The sequence below is a fragment of the Chelonoidis abingdonii genome, chromosome 1, assembly GCF_003597395.2.
Source record: "Chelonoidis abingdonii isolate Lonesome George chromosome 1, CheloAbing_2.0, whole genome shotgun sequence".
NCBI lineage: Eukaryota > Metazoa > Chordata > Testudines > Testudinidae > Chelonoidis > Chelonoidis abingdonii.
This window is the reverse complement of record NC_133769.1, coordinates 45,462,369-45,487,311: the sequence shown is the minus strand read 5'-3', so window position 1 is coordinate 45,487,311 and position 24,943 is coordinate 45,462,369. Positions and strand designations below refer to the sequence as shown.

The window sequence follows — 24,943 nt, the reverse complement described above, 5'->3', positions numbered from 1 at the left end:
GCACCCAAATGCCCTCCCACAGTCCGCACCCAAACTCCCTCCCAGAGTCCACAGCCCCTCCCACACCCCAACCCCCTGTCCCAGCTTGGTAAAAATGAGTGAGGGTGGGGGAGAGTGAGCAACGGGGGAAAGGGCGGATGTAATGGGGGCATGGCCTCAGGGAAGGTATGGGGCAGAGGCGGGGCAAGGATCTTTGGGTTTGTGCGATTAGACAGTTGGCAACCCTAGGGATGGAGGGTACCCATGGTCTGAGGGAGTTTTGAAGACAGTTTTGCAGGTACCGTATATATAAAACCTAATAAGGAGGAGTGGATAATCAGCAGGTACAGAGCCACATCATAAAGGATGCTTGAGGGTTGTCATTTCCTAGGGAATACTTAGAATTGTTTTAAAAATAATGACAAGTTTCAGAGTAGCAGCAGTGTTACTCTGCTGCATCTGACGAAGTGAGCTGTAGCTCACGAATGCTCATGCTGAAATAAATTTGTTAGTCTCTAAGGTGCCACAAGTACTCCTGTTCTTTTTAAAAATAATGTAATTCAAAATCCTAAAGTTGTGCAAACTGTTAGCTTATGTAACATTAATAATGTTAACCTCCCATCCCCTGCATACCATTCCCTCCTATTGTCTGTTACACTCATCCAGTGAGTTTTGTCTTCCATGAGATTTTAAGATTTTTGAGTTGGTGACCAAGTCTTCCTATGTATTTATACAATGCCTGGCAAAACTTGACCCTGATCCTGATTTGAAACTGTGGGCACTATAATAGTTTATATAAATCCAAATAATAATAAACATATAAAAGTTAATTAAGTCTATTACAATCTATAAAACTATGAAGGCTGCTGATGTACGATTATTGAAATATCACTGACGTACAATTGGGTAACTTGATCCGCTCAGCTAAAGCAGTGAAGGTGTTTGGTTTTCATGTATATTCCAAAAACACTGTTTTAGTTGCATCAGCTTTTGTCTCATCAGGAAAGAGTGCTCCTGTCACAACATTATTATTGTTGTTTATTTTTGCAGCAGTCAAAAGTGTGCAAGGTGCTTAGTAGAACAAATAAGAGACAAGTCCCTGCTAAAAAGGGCTTATAATAAGGAGGAAAGAAAAAAATCGTATTTTTGTTCACTGCTATTCTTTTAAATGTATGTTAAACCCTCCCTCACAATTCTAAGCTAGAATAATGCTGTGTATTCACTTGGATATGAACAATACGCTTACAGCTGTACCCATCTGGCATGTAATTTTGAGCTCACATTTGTTATCTTTCCAAATATTTTTTCATTAATCACATATTGCCAATTACAGACAGACTTGTCAATAGCCACTGGTTCAAATTATAGTAATGATCCTCCACCACAGAAAACTCTGTGATTGAACCTGAGCCACAATCCCCTTCCCTATACTCCCATCTGGGTCACTACTGATTCTCTGTGCTATCTCACAACAAGGTGGCAGATTGTTTGGGCTGGAATTAGGGAGGCACAGGTGTTACCACCTGCTATAAATTCTTTAGTTACCCTTTCTATTACCCTTATGTTTTACTGGATATTTAACTGATGTAATCATACTCCCAAGCACAACAATATACTGTACTGCTAATAAAAAATCCTTCGTAAAGTATAAAGTCAAAGCAAAAAATTATATATTTAACCTAAAATATTTTCAAATTGTAAAAGTTCCTAGTAAAAAAGATTTAAAAATAAATCTATAAAATCAACACTCACTGGGCTCTGTGATTATAAAGTATGTTTCCACTTCCTTTTGTAGTAGTGAACTGTCACATTTTTATGCATAAAGTCTGTGAGGCCAGGATTTCATGGGACACCTTGAGGAAGAATTTCTGGACTAATGCATTATGAAACCAGTGTTATACCTGAGATACATCAATGATATTTTCACACTCTGGACTGACAACCTAAACTCCCTCACAGATTTCCACCACAACTTCAACAACTACTACCCATCAAACTCTCTCTAGAACACTTCGACACCAGGATCAACCTCCTGGACACCACAATCAACTTCAACAATGAAGCCCTACACATAACTATATACAAGACACCCACAGGACCACCACACCTCCCTTCATTGATCCAGGAGCCACCTCAATCACACCAAAAAATCTGTTATCTACAGCCAGGCACTCAGATACTACAGAATATGCTCTGAGGAGATAGTCCAGGATACACACCTTTACACACTTAAAACAGCCTACAACAAACAAGGACACTCCACCAGAGAAGTAGGTCATATCATGGAATGGGCCACCCAAATATCCCACGAGAACCTGCTTCATTATGGGGAAAAAAACCACTCTGAGTACACACCCATAGTTGTCACTTACTACCCTGTGCTGGGACTCATATGGGACTATCATTAAACAACTACAACACATAGTCAATGGGGACCCCATCCTGAAATATTGCCAGAATCCCCTCTTCTGGCACTCATACAAGCCCACAACCTCACTCAGCTCATTGTCAGAAGCACAGTCCCCACAGATGAGGACACAGCAACTCAAAGTGGCACAAGATCCTGCCAGAACAACAGATGCAAAACCAGCAGAAATATCCCCACTGCTACCAATATCCCATACAACACATCTTTCAAGATCCAGGGGTCCTACATGTGCCTATCACAGCAGGTAGTGTACCTCATCCAATGTACTACATGCCCCAATATCAGCTATGTGGGTGAAATGAGACAATCACTACGCTCTTGAATGAATTCATACAGAAAATAATAAAACACAAAAACACCATATCACCTGTGGGCAAACACTTTTCATAAAGCAATCACTACATATTTGACCTCTCAATCTTCATCCTCAAAGGAAACCTGCACAAAATTTTCAAAGGATGAGCCTAGGAGCTTTAATTCATAACTTTGCTAGAGACTGAAAATGATGGACTTAATATAGATACTGGATTTATGGTTTATTATAACAATCTGTAATCTACTAGCTCTTCCCCCTCCCTTTTTTCATCCTCTGACTGCAGAGGTATTAATTGGCCACTTCACCTTGAATGGTCTCTTAGAATGTGTCAACTATTTACTTTAAACCAGTGATTTTCAACCTTTTTTCATTTGTGGACCACTAACAAATTTTGAATGGCGGTGTGGCTCTCTTTGGAAATCTTAGATATAGTCTGTGGACCGCCAGAAATCTGTGGACCACAGGTTGTAAACCACTGTTCTATGGTAACAACCACCTTTCCCAGACCCTCTAGACATAGTCTGCGGACTCCCAGAGGTCACAGCTCTAAACAATCTGTTCCACCTTGTATTTAGCTGTGATACTCTTGAGTACCTTTCCCAGACCTGAAGAAGAGCTGCTCTGTGTGGCTTGAAAGCTTGTCTCTTCCACAAAAAGAAATTGGCCTAATAAAATATATTATCTTATATGTATCTCTATGCATAAAAAATGTGCACCTCCTGTGTAGCTCATGCCCTTGAAGAATTCTGCTACCCAGGAGATGGGGTGTAGGTACTGCTAGTTCACTGAGAGACTTGAAGAGCATATAAGAACCTTCCTCTTTTTCTTATATTTTTGAGATAGAGCTTAGTTTATTTGACTGAGTTGGTGAGATGAGACTACAGAAAGCTACAGAACTCAACAATATATATAGAACTGTAGCTACTAGTTTAAATTTTATAGCTTGGTTGAACGTTCATAGATTTTAAAGCTAAAGTGACCACTGCAATAATCTAGTCTGACCTCCTGTTTAACACAGGCCCATAGGATTCCCTGAATTCATTTCTGTTTGAACTAGAACATATCTTTTCCAGTCTCGATTTAAAGATCTGTAGTAACAGAGAACCCCCCCTCCCAACCCTCAATAAATTGTCCCAATGGTTAATTACTCCCACTGTTAAAATTTGTGTCTTGTTTCTAGCTTGGATTTATCTAGCTTCGACTTTCAGCCATTGGATTTTATTATACCTTTGTCTGCTAGACTGGAGAGACCTCTTATCAAATTTCTGTTCTTCATCTAGATATCTACAGATGGTGATCTACTCACCTCTTAGCCTTCTCTTTATTAAGTTAAATAGATTGAGCTCTTCAAGTATCTCATTATAAGGCATGTTTTCCAACCCTTTAATCATTCTCATGATTCTTCTTGGAACCCTCTCCAATTTATCAACACCCTTCTTGAACTGTGGACTCCAGATTTAGACACATTATTCCAGCCACAGGTGCACCACTACCAAACACAGAGGTAACATAACCTCCGTACTCCTACTCAAGATTCTCCTGTTTGTACATCCAAAGATTGTGCTAGGTCTTTTGGCCACAGTGTCACACTGGGAGTTGATGTTCAGCTGATTATCCACCACCATGCTCAAATCTTTTTCAGAATTCCAAGGATAGAGTCCCTCACCCCCTAAGGATGGCCAACTATCCTCTACTCCCACACAACTGAGTCAACACTGCTTCACGGATTTCTTGTAGGCATCATAGAGGAAGTGGGTCTTAAGGAAGAGAGGTTGGTGAACCTTGCAAATTATTTCTCAATATAGGAAGTGGTTTTAGTCAGACAGACATCACATACTTCTTCCTGTGTCAAATTCATCCCTAGGTGGCTGAAGAGGGAAGTCCAAGCAAATCTTGCAGCCCTTATTCAGTCAAAATTTCTAAGGATTTCTGTGGTAGGTCATAAAGACAGCAAGATTTAGCCAACATCTCTGAGATAACAAGAGCACCAATATCTGGGCAGATGGACTTCTGGCATTTAATGATGAAAAGAACAGCTACGAATGAATTACAATTATAAGAGAAATGTTTCTCTATTTGGCTTATTGGAAGAAGAAAATATTGCCAGATCATAAGCAAGATAAAATATCAGAACTGTCTGCTTTTTCTTCTTCTCTAAAATATAAGATATTGTGCCTCTGTTTTCCAGTTTGAAAAGAAGGATGGATATATAGCCGTCTAAAGAAGTGACTGTATTTTAAAAGGAATGAACAATTATATCACAGAACAGAGTAGTTAGAATTTCCAAATACTCAAGAGCCAATTGTGTCCACCGTATACTATCAAATAGCTCAGTGGTTTGAGCATTGGTCTGCTAAACCCAGGGTTGTGAGTTCAATCCTTGAGGGGGCCATTTACGGATCTGGGGCAAAAATCTGTCTGGGGACTGATCCTGTTTTGAGCAGAGGGTTGGACTTTAAGATCTTCCAACCCTGATATTCTATGATTATGCAGAGGTACAATTTCTCCATAAAAGGGTCTTATCACACTCTCACATCAGCATTCTGCAAAATCAGCATTACACACTAACATCACACCTGAATAATAGTTCATGACCATGTGTAAAACCATGTTGAAGGCATCTATCATATAACTGAATTTTATGTGCTTAGTGCTTTAATGCTGTAGGTCAAATGGATATGAAAGAGACAGAAAGAGAAGGGAGGATCACCAAGAACATCAATAATGAATCAATACAACAGGTTGATATGCATTGTTACATGTTTATTTCAAATCTTTCACCTGCACTGATAACATAAGGCAAGTAGCATGTATAGATCACATCAATAAGCAGGGCCTGACAGTACAGCTAATATTAAATTCACAGTTTCTTTATATAATATAATCCTGTTGATTTTTGTAGCTACTTCATGTTACGATTCTGTCATGCTAACATCATGCACCAACTTTACTGATATGGGCCAAAATAAAGCACTGATGTCTAGTGCAGAAGATCATCACAGTTAGAAAATTACTGTAATGCTTTCCCCCTAGATTCTAGTTTGAGAACAGAAAGTGAGAGATAATTGAAGTTAAGTTTACTGGACTCAGCTGATCTCCGAGTTTGTTCCACCACCTCTCCATCCACCCCCCTAGGCCTGCTAAGGTGCTTACTTTCTACACGTCTAGAAAGTCCACAAAAAGGAAGACAATAGATCCTGGCAGGAAGAGAATTAAGCCTTTTTGTGAGGTAGAGGGCAGCAGAACAGAGGGACTGCAGGAGGGATGCATCGGGGAACAGCAGGATGAGAGGCATTCGATCCCTTCTGTGCACTTTAAGAGATTCACTACCCACATGCAAGCCTTAAAGAGCAACTTCACGGGCATCCCCATCCATACTAAGCCTTAAGAGACTCATAAGGGGCCCTAAAACCTCCCCTGGGAGCCTTAGGAGGCTCAGAAGAACCTGTGAAGCCTAACTAAAGTGCCTACCCATCTTCCCCAGTGAGCCTGTGCACTCTTATGAAGATTTTTACCCTTAAGTCATAGGGTAGAGCTTGATTCCACACCACTGAAGCCATTGACTTCAGTGGAAGCCAAACCAGATCCATGGGCTTTCAACTTTCAATTTCATTTGAACAAGGATTTTGTTTGGAATGATTATTATTCTGCTTAACGTCCTTTAAACTCAGAATGGGAGTGGCAAAGGGGAGAGGTTGAGCATGGATGAGAAACAGAATGCTAGAGGAAGGAGATAGGTTTCCAGTAAAATAGCTATCCAATGTTTTAGAAGCATGTTTCTTTTAAAAAATCCTTGAGCTCATGAACTCCCTGTGACGTTGCACCCCATAAGGCTCTATGGAAACATGCTTATGAATGCACATATGACATAACTGGAATATGTTTTATGCTAGATATGCCATGTAACATGTCTTTGCAACGGTTATGTTCTACTGAATGTATTTATCCTATTCATATGCATGTATCTTTTTTATATCTGAAGTTATGAGCGTTGGCTCTGTGCTTGTATTTAAAATGGTTGCTGTGGAAAGCACCTAAGGCAGATTTGGTCAACTTAATGTGAAGGAGTTATTCAATTAATTGGGAGTACTTGGCTAACAATGGACCTTGATAGATGCCAATCCACATCTGAGATTTCCTGGGAACTTGTGGGCAATGGTGTTGGCCTGTAGAGAACTGAGTCGTGCATGGACATGTGACTTGCCCATGTGACGCCAAAACTCTATCTTGTAGCTGTAATTCTACACAGGAGGAGAGAGGAGTTTCCACTCACAAGAGAGACACTATACAAAGCCCTGGGAAACCCTTCCATTTTGTCTTCAGCTGTCTCAAGAGATAGCCTTTCCACCCCAAGGACTGGATCAAAGGACAGTAACTACAGGGATTTGAGTGATTGCTGGACCCAGACTAGGAGGAAGTCTAGTCTCTAAAAGAAGCTTATTGGAACATCTCTGAGGGTGAGATTTACCTGTATTTAGTTTCTTACTGTATTAGGCTTAGACTTGCGTGTTTTATTTTATTTTGCTTGGTAATTCACTTTGTTCTTTCTGTTATTACTTCGAACCACTTAAATCCTACTTTTTATATTTAATAAGATCACTTTTTACTTATTAATTAACCCAGAGCAAGTATTAATTCCTGGGGTAGCAAACAACTGTGCATCTCTCTCTATCAGTGTTGTAGAGGGCGAACAATTTATGAGTTTACCCTGTATATGCTTTATACAGAGTAAAAACAGATTTATTTGGTGTTTGGATCCCACTGGGAAATGGGTATCTGGGTGTTGGAGATAGGAGCACTTCTTAAGCTGTTTTTAGTTAAGCATGCAGCTTTTGGGGGACGTGGTTCAGATCTGGGTCTGTGTTTTCAGCAGGCTAGCGTGTCTGGCACAACCAGGCAGGGCTCTGAAGTCCCAAGCTGTCAGGGAAAATCGGTTTAGAAGTAGTCCCAGCACATCAGGTGGCAGTCCCAAGGGGGGTTTCTGTGACCCAACCCATTACACTCCCCAAAACCCCACCAATAATATATATAACACGTATTTAAGGAGATTCACATCATCACCACAGCACCTTTCTGCCAGTTAGAATAGGGACACACAGAAGAGAAGCACTGACTCTAAAGTACATCACATTTTCAGCCATGACCTGAAAACAAGCATCACCCTGAGTATGTGCAGAGGGCGTGCTGATTTTTTTAAAACACTCTTTAAAATTGCTGTTCATTTCTCCAGTAGGACAACTCATTTAAGAAGCATTTCTATTGCAAATCTATTATTCACATATTTGATCGTCATGAAAAATTGTTCTCTCTTGCCACGGAGGGCAGGAGAAGAAGCAATGGGTTTAAACTACAACACTGCAGATTTAGACTGAATCTCAGGAAAAACTTCCTAACTGTAAAAACACTAGGACAATGGAACAAACTATTTAGGGAAATTGTGGAAGTTCCTTCACTGGAGGTTTTCAAAAAGAGGCTGGATAGCCATCTGTCTTGGATGGTTTGACCCAATAAATGCTGCATCTTGGCAGAGGGTTAGACTAGATCAGGGGTCGGCAACCTGCGGCATGTGTGCCCAAGGCGGCATGCGAACTGATTTTTACTGGCACTCTGGTGCCAGCCTGGGGTCCCGGCCACTGGCCCCGCTCAGCCTGCTGCCTGTCTGGATGAACAGAACCCCAGGCCGGCAGCTGGCTGAGCAGGGCCAGCGGCTGGGATCCCGACTGGCAGGGGCGGGCGGACGGAACCCACAACCGGCAGCAAGGGTCCTCACCGCTGGCTGTGCTCAGCCTACTGCCAGTCTGGGGTTCTGTTCGCCGGCCCCTGTAAATGTAAAATTTATTACTGGCATGCAAAACCTTAAATTACCTTAAATAAATGAAGATTTGGCATACCGCTTTTCAAAGGTTGCCAACTCTGGACTAGATGATCCTTATGGTGCCTTCTAACCTTATAGTTCTATAATTACATGGCTAATACAGAAAGAATATTGTGTGTGTGTGTGTGTGTGTTTATACACACACACACACACACACACCACTAAACATCAAGAAAGTGTAACGTAGCACCGTGTTACTTTTATTTAATTTCAAATGCAGAACACCGTAGTTGAATTAGCTCATTCAGGTAGGGTAAATATATTTTACTTTTTACAAATATTTTTACACTTTTTCAATGAACTGAATGCTGCTAGAAAGGGTCATGCTCGATGGGATAATTCAAGACCAGATAACTTCATTCAATAGTGTCTTTAAAATTGGACTCTTATTCTGGAAGTTCTTCTCCGCAGGATCTGGTCTATGTGTATGTGAAATGCCCTCCACTTTTGTTCACTGAACATCATATAAATAAATATAATGATGCTGCTAAAAAATCTGGAAGAGTTCTGTGAACATAAATTGAAGGTATGTATTTACAAAGGAGAATACACTGCTTTAGGATTGCAGAAATCACAGGTAAGATTTTACCATTCTGAGAATACATTTCCAGAAATTTTACCATCCAAACTTGTTAGACAAAGAAACTACTAACCTGAACAAGAACAAAGTAGCGTTTTTTCCATCTTTTCCAAACCTTCTGTCCAAGAGCATATAAATACCTGCCAAGTTAAAAAAGAAAAAGTCATCTGTGAATAATCAATGTGATATAAAGAGGAGCCAATGAAAACAATTATTCAACTACTCTCAAGCCTTCCTTTAAATTAAGCATTGTCATCTCCAAACAGAAGTAATTTTCCCTTCTATTTATTCAAGTCATTAAAAATGTAAGTGTGTAAATATTCCTTTTCACTCAAAGTTAGACTGTAAATTAAAAATATGACAAAGAGAAACAGATACAAACTGAGTGCACTGATATTTAAAAAGACTAATCTGCTTGGCTCTTTAATGCACGCAATTGACACTGGGGAAAAAAAGGGAAAGACAACAGAAATATGACAGCAAATTAGAACACTTATGGCTACACACACACACACACACACACACACACACAGTGTGTGTTTTAGTCAAATAATTAGACTGCAGGCTCATCTTTTTCGCTCCGTGCAGATTTACTTTGTATTTCTAATTTTTTGCTGTTACTTTTTCAACACAGTTGAGTGTGGGTAAGTTTTGTATAACATCAACCATAGTGCCAAGGTGGGAAGATGTTAAAATATAAAACTGCCATCAAGGAAACAGGATTTCATTTTCTTTAATATAAATAAAACTGAGGTTCCCAAATACAGATTCACCTGGTGTAGAGAATAAAAACCTGGACTTCTTGTTCCCAGGGACAGAGAATTCAAGACTTTGGTAAAAGTCTGGGCAGAAGAGCAACACTGTAGTTATCTGAGAAGCAGCAGAAGGGTGCAGACTAGCAGCAAGTTTTATGGCTGATTTTTTTTTATGATTGTCAGACTCCTAATCATGAGGAGGACAAGCCTGCTCATCATGTCAGAGGGCAAAAGAAAGTGGTCTGAAATGAACATCCCCAACAGCCCAGAAAAGCTGAGAGAGAGAGAGCTCCTTGTAGAACCTGAGGGAGAACAACACAACCGCCTGCCCCAACAGCTGCCTGAAGGAGCCTGCCAGACTGCACTGAAGATAACTAGTATAATTCACGGAACCAAGTCCTTATACAAAACTGTAATTCAGTGTCTGGATTTGATGGGGCTGGACTCAGGGCATTCCCCAGAAAAGCACGTACTCAGGCGTATAAACTCCGGTGAAGGTGCTGAAGGCCCCACAAAAATTATGGATATAGAAGAGGAACCCAGAGTCCTAGGCATCGAAATCACTGGCAAAATGAGAAGAGTCCTCAGCACTAATGGTTCCATAGCAGGCATCTCAGAGTCACAGATTTTTGGATTCTTGATCATGCATTTTCCTTTTCTGACATAGTGATGGGAACTCCAGTCCGAAACTGGGGTAAGTACTTTTCTCTTTTTCCTTGAGTCTGAGGACAACCAAGAGTGGTATTAAAGTCTCCTTGAAATAAAGACCCACATGAGACTGTGTAGACAGCACTGCAAATTGACAGTCCTGGGTTAAAGCACGGAGGAGAATCATGGTATCAAGAATCTGACTGGTTTCAATCCTGAAATTCTGCAGCAGGGGTCTGTCTACTTGCAAGTAAGAAGGGTGGAGGCTAAGGTCTCCTGGTGACTGACAGGGCTAGTTCTGCCTCCAAAACTTCAAGAAAGGGTGAAAACTCACTGTAGGACCTGTGGACCTTGCCTCACTAAGAAAAAGTAGGGCATGGGATGGAAAGTGCCATGGAGGGGCTAAGAGGTATGCTACCCTACAAACTATCAGCTGCTCCACAAGAAAAATCAGAGAGGCAGCTCTCCTTTCTGTATTCTATGTCTCTTGTCCACAAAGGCACAGAGTGTAATGGGATCACTGAGTTCACAATAGCACTGGGTCGTCTTATAACATGCAGCCATTTCTGTATGGGAGTACAGAGGGGACAGCTGCTTGAGGTCCAAGGGGTTGAGATTGTGGTTCCCTGCAGATCTCTGGTTTCTGCTGTCTTTTTGGGCTCAGTCCTGTGTTCTGCACCCTGTCAGCAGTAACTTGTTCCTTCCACTCACTTTTGCAGGAGACGGAAGAAAATGTGCTTGTGTTTCTAAATAGATTCTTGCACTGTATAGTTATTACAGGTGAAGAATATAAACTTTTGCCCACTGAGAATGTGTAGGACACAACTGTTTTTTAATCAGACTGTGATCATTTTGTTATATCACACACTGGACGTCTGTCCTCATTATTATAACATGGAGTTATTTTCCCTTAGTTCATGCCCTGGTACAAATGTGTAAGAATTCTGCTTTACTTAAGTACTGTGGGGTTTTTATGCTGGTGAAATCAGACAATTTGGTTTGTGTACCAGAGGTTTGTGATTGTGTTCTGGCTGAATACTCTAGAGCCTGCTGTGTAATTCCCATCTTCTCTCAATTGTATGATTATCTTAAATTCGATAAAAAGAAAGTTTAAGAAACAGGGTGTGTAACTCAGACCTGTCAGAGAAAGGGCATACTGGGAACATATATTTAACTGTGATTTATGTGAGAATTTTTAGCGTTTGCCAATAATATATGTATTTACCACACAGAGTGCCAGAAACATACTCTAATGTGTAATGTGACTTGTTTTACTTTTCATATATACTTTAAAAGAAGTAAGCACATTCCCCTAGGTTGGAACATTTATTCTTTTTTGCCAACACTTACCCATTCTCCCCCCTTGTAATTTCTTTCATTTCAATGATCATGTTTGGGGGAGCGAGAAGTGTGAATGGACATTTCTGAAGAACAGTAACAAAAACATCTACAGAATACTGCTCTCACCTTTGGGGATAAAGGAGACCACAGCACAGCTCAGGAAAAGGAGTGCACAGGTGACCTTTGTGATCTCCCAATTCGGAGCTTGCCCTCTGCCTAGCTAGTTTTCTGGAATAACTCAGAGGAGCCATGCTTTAACCCCTGCTGCATGCCAATGGCCTCACGTGGCCAACACAGCAGCTAGGAATAAACATCTGGAAAGTGCTGAGACACAGGAACGTCATGGTCATGTGAACTTACTGCTGGATGTGGCCCCTTAGTGTATGTCTACACTGCAATTAGGCACCCATAGATGGCCCATGCCAACTGACTGGGACTCAGGATGCAGGGCTGTTTAACTGTTGTGTAGATCTTCCAGTTCAGGCTGCAGCCGAAGCTCTATGACCCTTCCACCTTGCAAGGTCCTAGAGCCTGAGCTCAGATGTTTACACTGCAATTAAACAGCTCCTTACACTGAATCCCACAAGCCCGAGTCAGCTGGCCCAGGCCAGCCACAATTGCCTAACAGCAGGGTAGACATACTTTGAGACGGTTACAAAGGGAGCCATCTGTATGCCATCAGAGGATCCTCCAACTCCAGGATAATCCTTTCACACCCAACAATGCTGGTTGTAGGCCTAGAATCCATTAGGGTTGCAGCATAAAATGAACACCCCACACTAAGGGTTTTCTCTGAGACCAAATGAGTACAGCACTGAGAAATGACAGAGGACATCTTAACTGTATGATGATCCATGAACATTTGATCTCTGAATAAAGTCTTTCTATAAGAAAAAAAGGGGATGGGTTTTTTGTTTTTTGTTTTTAACTTCTCTTCCCATATGATTGTTTACAATTAAAACTTCTCTTTGATACTTTTTTTTTTATTACTGTCACTTAAATGGGCACAATGCTCACAATCAACAATCAGCTCAAAACTAGTTCAAAAATATAGGGGGAAAAGCCTATATTCCTCTAGTAAGTCCAACCAATCTAAGATGTTAAATACCAGCTTTCTCTGGGGAGTGAGAAAGAGGAGGAGGAAAACACTGCCTACTTAACTTTAAAATCTGCTGTTCTTACATAGGATTAGGTAACAAAGAAATTAGCACTATTGACACAAAGCAGGGATTTAACACAGAGAAGCAAAGCCTTATGGCATTTGGTTTTACAAATCACTATAAACACACAACAATAATCTTAAACTAGTAATCCCGCTTCCAGTGCTCTTTGTAAAGGGAAGTGCTATTTCCTACTGTAGAACATTTCAGTAATTACCAAAAGCTATGTCATGTCTTCATTCCACATGGGAAAACTCCTGTGGTACCATAAAGAGTTAAACATCCATTCTGTGTGGAGTAGCACTTGGAAATTTCATATTAGCAATTTATGGAATTTTAGTTTGTGACAAATTGTGCCCAGGGCTCATTGGGGACAACAGTAAAAAGGCCAGCACCCAGAGGTGAAAGCAATGCTTAATTTGTGTCAGGGCTGAGCTCCGGCATCTCTGAGCTTGTCCGTTCATCGCCCCAGCACCTCTGGGCTTGGCACATCAGTTATGAACCTAAAAACTTGAGCCCTAGCAGCAATTTCATTACAAATTAAGCACTGGATGAAGGAGACTGGGGATTTCACTGGCAGACCTTGTGCCTCTGGGAGAAGGGAAAATCTGAATTCTTTGCAAACCAAGGTCCCCCCAGTTACATGTTGCTTATTACTAGATAGCTTCACCTTCAACTCCATTTCTCAAGATCCACTTTTGTTACAACACCTATTACAAACAGGCCAGTGTTCAATGGATAGGCTGAAGGCAAGTTGGAAAAAGTTGTTATTTATTGATCTACGTAATCACTAGGGTGACCAGATGTCCCGATTTTATTGGGACAGTCCAGATTTTTGGGTCTTTTTCTTATATAGGCTCTTATTTCCCCCCCACCCCGTCCCGATTTTTCACACTTGTGTCTGGTCACCCTAGTAATCACAAAATTTCAAACACACAAATATAAAATCTGTACATATATTAACAATGTATATACTTAATTCTCCAGCTCCCTCAACCTTTGTATATTTGCTCATTTTCTTAGTTTGGCAGTAATCTGAGGCTAGCACAATGGGTCCCCAATCATAACTAGGGCCTTTAGATGATAAGACAATACAAACATATATAAATATTAGTAACAGTAATAATAATAGAGATTGAAATTCAATACAAAACTATTTAAAAAATAAAACCGTCTTAAAAGTTTGCTGTTTTAATAATAGCCTTGAACATTGTTTTGTCAAACCAACAAGCTATATTTCCCTTTTATTTTTCAATCCACATAAAGAGTTGAGCTGTAATTGTATTATAATCAATTAAGTGATAGATTAAAACAATCTGTTCTACACTGTTTGCAGTATTTTTTCCAACAAGAAAAATACAATTCAGGAACATTTCATGGAAATTTTATAATTAATTTTCTGTATAAGATAAAACTGTGATGGATGCTGATTTTATTTATATAACAATGTAAGGGCAGTCAATATCCTTTTATCTGAAAATCAAAGCAATTTACTGAATGTTGTACTCCTGAAATATTTGCAATGAGAAAACTGACATTTTTTATTTACAATAAACTTAAAGGTTTTTCAAAGTACATATCCACATGCTACAAAAGTTCAAAAACATATTGTTAAATATTGCAATTTAGTTTCAATTAAGTGGTGGCATATGTGTCAAAAATGAAAGAGGATGGCAGATTATTTGCACTAAATTCATGCTGTGAGAGTTCAGGGATTTAGTTTTTGATGAAAAATCAGCACTAATTAATAGCTGAAAAATCTAATTGTGGGTGGAATACTGGAACTATTCACTGCTGGGAAAAAAGGAAAAAGGACTTATTACTTCAACACAGATAATTTTTTAGTCCGGCTTCTCATTCTAAGGAATGAAGCAATCAATTTATATCTTGAATGATAAATCCTCTACTTTTACAAGGCTTCATTGATCACAAACAATGAAAAAATACATAAAGGATAATAAATACATATAGCAGTTTAGTCCAGCAAAGGGCTTTCTTAAAGAGAAACCTCAGTCAAGGTTGAAAGAGCAATTAATGCAGTCTCAAAAATCTGGGCCATTCTGATAGAGTTCAGTTAACATGTGGCAGAAGTAATCATCCACTTGTGAAAATGATTTTCAGTTCATTCTCAAACACCTTTCAGACACTCATGATCCCATTTAACTGACAACAATACAGGCTATCTGTGGGCATCATTGCATTTGATGTGAGAACCAATAGGGACCAAATGCCCACAGGCACTTTCAGTCATCACTGCACGTTCTGTGTTGCTTGCATAAAAGGAATCTTCCTTGCACTGCATTCCTTTTATTTACCCCACAAGATTAAGCCTTTTTTTTTTTTTTTTTGCCTTCAGTTGAGGATGAGAGGCACAACCGGTGCAAGACAACAATATGACCTGGGTCATCAGAAGCCTAGTAGCAAACATTCTCAGATTGATTGCAGTACTTTCTGTGCTCTCGAGAAAGAGGACTAAATAAACCATCAACAAATGAAAACATATCAGCCCAAACTTCTATTGTAATTATGACTGCTAAGGATGCAGAAATCTTGAGAAATGTCAAGTAACGTAAGCATCACAACTGAGAGGGAACATAGTACTATTTATTCCAATGAGCAACAGTCTCATAATATGGACAGAAAAATGTGATTCATTTGGAGCACCTTTTCATTCTATTTACATTTCATTGTAAATACAGTATTTTGATTAATACGGGTGCACTTAAGGATCTATATATTCTTGCATACATTTTTATCTGAAAAGGTCCATTTACCATCTTAATAGCCCCATCCAACAACATTTTACCACTACTAAATAAGGATTACTGGACTTACATCAGCTGTGAAATAAATACTATTATGGTTTGCTAATTAGTACTTGAACCTACGTAGTACTGTAAAATCAACTAAATTTATTAACTGAGCATTCACATTAAAGGTAAAAAGCATTCTTCAACTTTGAAAGGACCTCCAAGACAATAAAAAAGTGATTAATATCCTTCGTATGTGTGTATACAACATAAGTGTGGGAGTGTTCCAATAACAGGAAGCAGAACAATGTGCACATAATATCTAACTTCCTAGTAAAAGGCTTTGCATTACACATTTATAAGAAAAACCATGACAGAGACATGACAATAAGAAATTAAGATAAGACAGAAGAGTTATTTTTACCCCCCCCCCCCGCTGCACCTTTTGTTCAATGTGTATTTGAAACTGTTGGGACGCCTGTTGAGAAAGCATGAACAACAGTGTTTTCACTAGGCTGGTGACACACCCCTATTTCCCTATCTGATCCAGCTCTGCTATTGGTTGAAGGCTCAATTTGGGTAAGGTTTGAGGAAGCAACCAGAAGATATAAAGAGGATTACATCTGCTCCTGTGTTTGAAGGTGTGTTCCTGTCCTTTGTTATTACTTCTCAATGTGGGGGTATTACTGGTGAACGATCATAGAGCAGTGATTTCTAAGGAAAGTTTTCTTCAGCTTCCAGCTTGGCAATTCTGACCACTTCTTTTGGATACAAACCTGATTAGTTACCCGTACTTTGTCACTTCTTGATTAGACTACTACAGTGCACTCTACAAGACTACCCCTTAAGTCAACCCAGAAATTGAAGTAGGTACAGAGGATTGTAGTCTGTAGCGTATCTCACAAGCAGCACATGACACTGATCCAACTGATTTCAAGGTATTGCTGAAAAGTTGAATTTGACCTATGAAATCTTAAATGGCTTAAGACCTGCCTTGTTGAGAGAATCTCTTTATCCCTGTGCCTGTGTCAGCAAACGAACTTCACTGAGGTCTGGCCTAGAAAATTAGGTCACTTTAACCATAACAGTCAGGGTTGTGAAAAATGCACACCTGAGTGATGTTGTTCAACTGGCCTTCCTCCCTGTGTAGATAGTGCTAGATTGACAAAAGAATTCTTCAGTGGACCTAGGTACTGCCTCTTGGGGAGGTGGATTACCAATGCTGACAGGAGAACCACTGTACCACTGTAGTGTTTTAAGTGTAGACATACCCTTAGAATCCGTGGGGTATAAAAGAGAAGGAGCCACCAGCAGGGTGTTCTCTGTGAGGGACACTGCTTTAAATTTCATTCCTTCCCCTCCCTGATGAAAAATAGCCTAATTTTACTGAGCCAGGGCTTGGGAAGGCCAGGTAGGTACTGGTAGAAGTGGTGGAATGTTTCTGGGGTATTGTTTACATTTGACCTATCTCAGGGCCACCCAGAGGATTCAGGGGGCCTGGGGTCTTTGGCGGTGGAGGGCCTCCGCCGCCAAATTGCTGCCAAAGACCTGGCACTTCAGCAGCGGGTCCCAGGGTGGAAGGACCCCCTGCTGCCAAATTGTTGCCGAAGACCCGTCCCGGGACCCCCTGCCGCAGTGCCGGAAGGACCCCCTGCCGCGGGGGGTGGGTGGAAGGACCCCTCTGCCTCGGGTGGAAGGACCCCTCTGCCGCCGAACTGCCGCCGTTGACCTGGAGCAGAAGCAGCTCCGGGGGCCTGGACCCCGTGAGAGTTTTCTGGGGCCCCCAGAGCAAGTGAAGGACCTCGCTTCAGGGCCCCCGAAAAACTCTCGTGGGGGCCCCCTCCAGGCCCAGGGCAAATTGCCCCCCCCGGGCAGCCCTGATCTATCTAGTTGGTTATAGGGAAGCTGCCAGCTTTATCTTTACAAAATTCTACTTTTAATGACATCAAAGGCACCTATAATCCAGGATAAGTGTTTTTAATATGAGTTATAAATAAAATTAAGTAATAGAATAAGTAGATGTGTATAATTCCACACTTCCATGATAGGGACTGACAAGATTAAGTGAGTCCAAGATGTTCTTATTTTAATTTCCTGCACAAGTATCACAGTATTTTTTTTTAATTATTTCTTTCAAGCAACTGTCTTTAAATGGGTGTCATGATATTGAAAAGTTGCATCAGTGCGCGCTACAGGCTGGCAAATTCTGCTGTATCTGGTATCTTCTATTACTACTTTGAAGTTAGAAGTTACAGTAATAAATCAATCTAGGAATTTAACTCAATTTGTGCACAAAGATATTTATTCAATGTGTTCGGATATCCTGTAGTTATTTTAAAATTCTTAGTAATCAGATTTTTTTTACATAAAAAGCAAAAGGAAATTAATTAAAAAACCTATTTTAAAACATTATTAAAGTTTTTAAACAAATCAATGAAACTAAAAAGTTCTAAATTAAAACTCTCATTATTTCCTTAGTACATGGAATAGTACATGGCATTTGAATAATTCTTTACAAAAACATTAAATAATTACTCCTGATAAACACCCCCAGAGTGCAGAGAGGTAGGTAAGTACTATTAAAATCTCAGTTTTTCAGGGACAGCAATTGAAGCAGAGAAGTTTAGTAAACTGCTCAAGACCACAGAAGGAATCTGTTACACCTGGAATTAGAATTCAAGAGTTGCTTGCTCCCAGTCTTGTTCTGACAGCTATTCCATTCATTTCAAAGACCTATAAACCCCACTCAGCCCTCCCATTGCACAGGTGCCAACAGACACTTGAAAATCATAACAAAATATATTAAACACGCTAGAAAAATATCCAAATAAAATCATGAACTAAAAAAATGCTTAACTTTCACCATTCCATCAGGCTTCTTTCTATTGCTCCCTTTCCCCACTCCTTTGTATGTGTATAGATTTAAGATCTCAAGGCAGGGACTTGGTCTTCCTACTAGCTTGCAATTTTAGGTTGTTTTTGACACTATACAAATAACAGCAGCACTTGCTGCACCTATGAATTAAAAAATGTGTATGATTTTATATTACTGAAATAGGTCTACAGGTATTAGAAATATAGATATTGTATATCTTCACAGTACTTTGCTGGCCCTCTGGAAAATATCTGTGTTCTAAAAGTTAACTCTGAATTTACTAGACTTTGTTAATTTGAGTCAGTCCTAATATAATATAGGATTTTTTTTTATAACTAATGATGTATACCATGTCTAAACCACACCACTGGGTTCCTCGTGCTGGTCCCAAGGTGGGATGAAGTGGGAAGACTGGTGATGGCCTGGCAAGCCATCCCCCTAAAATATCTCTAGCTTCAACACATGGAAGAAAAGGACATAAAACTTCAGCAACTTCATCTGCTATTCAGAATGAAACCAAACTTTGGGATTCATCTAAATCTCTTATTATATACAGGAGAGTCAGATCATATGATGATGGTTCTTCCATAAACCAGACTTTGGGGGAAGCATCTGATATAAAGATGGTATGCCTGCTTCTGCAATGATATCTGTATCTGAGGATGGTCTGTGGAATGTTCGATCATCAAGCTGTTGAAAAAACAACTCTCTCAACTAAAAAATTGGAAAAGTTGAGTGCTGATCTATGTGGCATGCAGGACACATGATGGAATTTGAACACCAGGACCTTGGCCCTGACTTGCAGTAGTCAGATCTTTCAACCATTGCATACATGTGATACATCTAATGGGACACACTGGTGTGGCTTTGGTTCTGTCCCCGAGGGCGCATTCTGCACTACTTACGTGGCAAGCTTATTTTCCACACCTGATAGCCACCATTTTCAGTCTGAATGTAGGATGTGCAGTAGTTATTAGTGCATATGCCTAACAGAATGTAGGGCCTGATGTTGAAAGAGATGTTTTTAATGCTATGCTAGATGACATTGTATCTAGTACATCACTTCAACATCAAATTGTCATTTCAGGATATAAATGCAAGAACTGGTTATGATAAAACTGAATTTGAACGCAAACTGGGGCCACACAGCTTATTAGATGAGAAGTCAGATAATGATGAGTGTCTGTTAGAATTTGCTTCTATACATAGATTATTTTTAAGGGTTTCCTGGTTTCAGCACAGGAATTGTATACATTTCAATATCTTTTGGGCAACAATGCTATATTGGATCACACTCTTGTTTGGAACCCCCCGAGTAAACTCATCCGGGATGTATGTGTATTTAGGAGAGGAGATTTTGCTCCAGAACCCAGTCATTGACTCCTAACAGCAACAGTGTTGTTCTGCTTAATAAAGTTTCAGAGAGAGGTTCCTACTGTATTGAAACACTTCAGTATTGATAAGCTTCATGATAAAGTGATTGCAAGTAGTTCTGCAGTAGTTATTTCCCTAAATATTCCATATAGGATGACCAGCTGTCTACCACAGAGGAAGAGTCGACTTCATTGTGCAGTTCTATTACAGAGATTGCTGGAGAACAACTAAGACTAAGAAATACGAAAAGCAATGTTGGATTAGACATGATGCCATCAAATTATGAGAAAGAAAAAAAGTGCAATGTAGAATGGATGCACTTGAAGATCAGTAGTGAATTACTGAAGTAGCAGGAGGAAATGGGCAACAGAGGAAAAGAAATATCTTGAATGAGCAGTGAAGAGGACGGTAGAAATTATGGTAATCAATGGTGGAATGATATGGTGCAACACTTTGGGGGAGCCTCTGAAAGACATCACCAAAAGGGCGTATTGGAATGCCTGGACTGGACACCCACTCTCGCAGCTTCTGCCAATTAAGGACAAATATGGAAAATACTGCCAGAACATTGATGGACAACTTAAGTGCAGGGACAAGCATTTTTGTGAATTAAGGGACAGATCTCTACCAAGATATAAACTACAACTTCATCAAAAAAATGAGCCCAGCAGAAAATAGGCCAGTGACATTAGAGGAATTGATACTTGCAGACAAACAGCTACGAAATAATGAAGTACTTAGCCTGGATAGCATTTCAGCAAAACTGCTAAAGAATAGAAGTCCAGATTTAGTTCACTGGCTTTGCAGAGTCATCTTAAAAGTCTGGGAAACAGGTCACACTCCAGAGGACTAGAAAAGTGGCTGCATCATCGCTCCTTAAACAATGGAGACTGATCAATTTGTTCAAATTATAGGGGAAGAATGCTGCTGTCAATTCCAAGGATAGTACTTACAATCAAACTGCTCAAACAGCTGAAATACTGTCTCAGCCCTACAATGAGAGACAATCAATGTGGTTTCCATGCAGGTCATTCGACAATGCTATATATGCAGTTCACAATGGTACAGAAACATGACTTAACCGAGAAAAGGAAGTTAACTCATTTATAGACTTTGCAGTTGCTTTGGACTCAGCTACACCAGCATGAGATGCCTGAGGACTTAGCATACTTAATGGAGGAATAGTACCATGGTACATTTAGTTGTGTGAGGGTCAACAGCTGTCTTACAGGCTGGTTTTCAAAAGAATCAAGAGTATACCAGTGATGCATTATTTCACCTACCTTTAATGTTCTAATAGAGGATCTGATGACAAAGCTGATTGAGGACAAAGTAGGAGGTGTAAAAATTAAAGATTCATCTTTAGAGGATCTTAAGTACACAGATGATATTTCCTTGCTTGGAGAGACTACTGACCAACTACAGCTAATGCTGGAAGAGCTGAGAAAAATTGCAGAATGTATGGTACTTAAGATCAGTGGTGATAAAACTAAAGCAATGCATGCCTATTATAAAATGGAATGGCCTTCCGATACTGCAGGTAGATGGTAATGAGATCAAATGGATGAATTGTTTTAACTTTCTAGGTAGCTGACTAACATCAGGAGGTTGCATAATTGAAGAAATCACTCATCAGATCGATCTTGTGTCAGTGGCATTTCAACATCTTCAAAGACCTCTGTTTGGGCGGTGGGATGTCTGTGTGACAACTACGATATGAATGTTGAATGCACTGGGTGATGGCAACCCTGTTATATGGAGCAGAAACATCCCACTAAAAACTGCTGAGGACAGAAAATTAACAGTTTCCAATGTCAAAAGTTACAGCGTATTCTTAACATTCATTGGCTTGATTTTATCACAAAAGAGGAGATGCTCAGATGATCCCAGCAAGTTGGGCCGCGCCTAAAAACAAGATGACTCCAATGCTGGAATCATGTCCAACCTGCAGAAGAAGGTATGCTTCTGTGCAAGGTTTACAGAGCCAAGGATGAAGAAAGTAGATCATGATGGCAGGCAGGGGTGAGGTTGGAAGATGCAGTTTTAAGGGATTTAAGAAGCCTAAATCTTTTCATACCGATTCTTGATGAAGAAAGAAGACTTACAAGGGACTGTTCGAGATGATGGTCCAGTCTACGTGATGTCACAGCTACATTATAGCCATGTGAACCTGCTGCTGCAACCATGCCTGAACTTTAATTATAATAATTTACATTTTGAGAGTACCTTTCTTTTAAAGGTTTCAAAGTGTTTGGCAAGCTTTATATATGAGCTTCATTTCACTGACAGTTAAAGTCTTTAAATCACTCACAGCAATACTACCAAATGGTCTAGGATAACAAGTGGAGCTTGTAAAAATGAAACAGTAGAATTTTAGGCAAGCAAAAATGCAATTGTCTACTTGGAATTCAGCCAGGGCATTCAAGCTAACAGGGAACAGCCAACCTTATAGGGAAAATGTCTTCATCACAAGTAAATTGAATTAGTCTAAAATCAGAACTCCTGTACAGAACAAGTAAAGTCTCACTAGCTGGATGTACCTTTTATTACACAGATTAATCAAATCAACGAAGATGGGCCTACAGCGAATACAAACTCTGCTAACCAAAAAATATTGCATCTTTTCATATTACAATAGATTCCATGTGAAAGAAATCCTGATATTAGCAACTTCTGGTTAAAGGCAACATATGGCTAGGAACCAATCCCGCCCTATTAACATCAGTGTTAATGGCATTCAGATTAGTGACACCAGTATGCTACTTAATAGCAACTTTTTTGTGAGAAAGGCCCTACCTGCAGGCAGGTTTGCAAGGCTGCAGCGAGGGAAGGAAGTGCTGGGACACGCCTTTCCTGGCTGCAGCCCTGCAAACCGATCTTTGGCTGGTGCTCAGCTCTCTCTTCTGAAGTTGCAGCTGCAAAAACGTGCCCGCAGTAGATAAGGGGTGTGTGTGTGTGTGTGTGGGTGGGTGGGTGGACATGCGGAGGTTTCAGGGGAAGCTGTGGGGAGGGCAGTAATATGGAGTGGGGCTGCAGCCCTGATCCTGGAGCTACACGGCACCTCTCCCTGAGCTTTCCAGTTTGTGCCCTGCAGGTGGACTGCATGCAAGGAAGGAAGCGCTGGGATGTGCTGAGCCCTGACCCATGGAGACAGCAGGGAGAGATACAGTGCAGCCTCCCAGCACCTTGTCTCCCCATAAGAGGCCCAGGCATCTGGGCCGTAGCTCCCTTCGCTGCAGGCAAGTTTGCAAGACTGCCAGAGGAGGCATGTCTGAGCTTCTTCCGCTGGCTGCTGCCTTGCAAACCTGCCTTCCACTTATTTAGCAATGGCTGGATAATAGCAACATTTTGCTGACAACCAAAGAGTTGCTAATAAGTGGAATCTATTATATATTCTAATAGAGAGAGGGAGACTGAGATAGGAAAACCCCTCTCCAAATAGAGGTGAATTTTGCTCTGGATAACTACTATTTATAAACTTACTAAATAATAATAATAGAAACAACAAACTACTACTCTTCTCAGATTTCCTCACATGACATACAGATTTCCAAAACTCAAAGAGTGTGTAAGAACATAATGTAATAATTCCTAAATAAAAATGAAGGGTTTTTTTTTTTTGTTTTTTTTTGTTTTTTTTGGACCAAGGGGAAAAAAAATCTTTTGAACTGACAGTGTCCTGTGAATTCTCTGATTTTCCCCTGGGTTGTATGCAAATCTGCACGAGTCCTCATACCTTGGAAGCTTCTTTCTGCTACAAGGGTTGAACGGAACTCTCTTTGGAGCTCATGAATGGCCCTTCTTAGTCAGCCAAAAGAGGTGCTGCAGTGACACAAGATGCTGTCTATACCCCAAAAGCAGAATGGACTGCCTCTTTCAACTTGGAGAGCAAAGGAACAGAACCAGAGGCTGAATCCAGATCTCATATGCCAGTGCAGCATCTAATGGTCTGTTCCCATTAAGTAGGGGTTCTCAATCTTTTTCATAGTGTGGTTCGCATTTAATAAAGAGGTTCGCTCATTGACTATCTACCCTTCCATTCACAGTTGAGTAACCTCTCTGTGGCAACAACAGCTGTACATTAGAGAAATATTTAATGTACTGTTGGCTGTCTTTTAATGCAGCTTAGGGGGTGGAAACAAGGAGGAGAGCTTCACAGTATAACCAGTCAGTTCTTTTTAAACCACATTTTGAGAAATCCTGCCATAGAGAGGATATTATGGTTGGAATTTTCAAAAGTGCTGAAGCAGCAATGGGGATGCACACCTATGTCACTTGGTCTCTTTTAAAAATCCCATCCTTTAGCAATAATTTTACCTTTTTATAATCTTTCAGTGAAGATGTTTACAAAATGACCATAAATTTAATGAGAAGACTACTCTTGTAAATGTTCTATAGAAATGTGTAAGGTGAAAACAAAGTTCTATAGAAATTACTCTAAAAAAGTAATGAATGTAATAGAGAATTGTATCTTTCTAGAAGTTTTTTCCAAAAATCTTATAGAATACCAGGAAAGTGGGTCATTTTCTGTTAAATGGAACAAAAACTAAAAAAAAGAACTTTCTATTTAAGACTTTTCCATAAGGGGTTTATAAAAGCTTATATATAAAACCCAGAAAAAAAGACTTGCTTTGGATGCCTCACAGCTATAGTGAAGTTCCCCCTGCTGGACACTCACCAGACTACTATATTTGGGTCCCAAATCGCTGGACCTGTGCGCTTTAAGCTTCCTGAGTCTGAGGAGGTTCCAGCACTATCTTTCTCCAGCCTCTCTTGCACACTTCCTGGCGACAGACTCTGTTTGTTACCTCTTCACAAAAGTGGGACCTTTTTGTCCTAGGTCCCCAGTATGACACCCCCCT

General features: G+C 40.2%; 1 protein-coding gene across 8 annotated transcripts in view; it reads right to left on the bottom strand.

The window, feature by feature from the left end:
• Positions 1-24,943, bottom strand: part of CADPS2 (calcium dependent secretion activator 2) — a 591,461-nt gene that overhangs the window by 196,818 nt on the left and 369,700 nt on the right. For all 8 annotated transcript variants that reach the window (XM_075065313.1, XM_075065326.1, XM_075065319.1 and 5 more), the window contains exon 9: positions 9,252-9,318. In XM_075065313.1, coding sequence (XP_074921414.1) covers positions 9,252-9,318 — 67 coding nt within the window. The remainder of the gene's footprint in view (positions 1-9,251; positions 9,319-24,943) is intronic.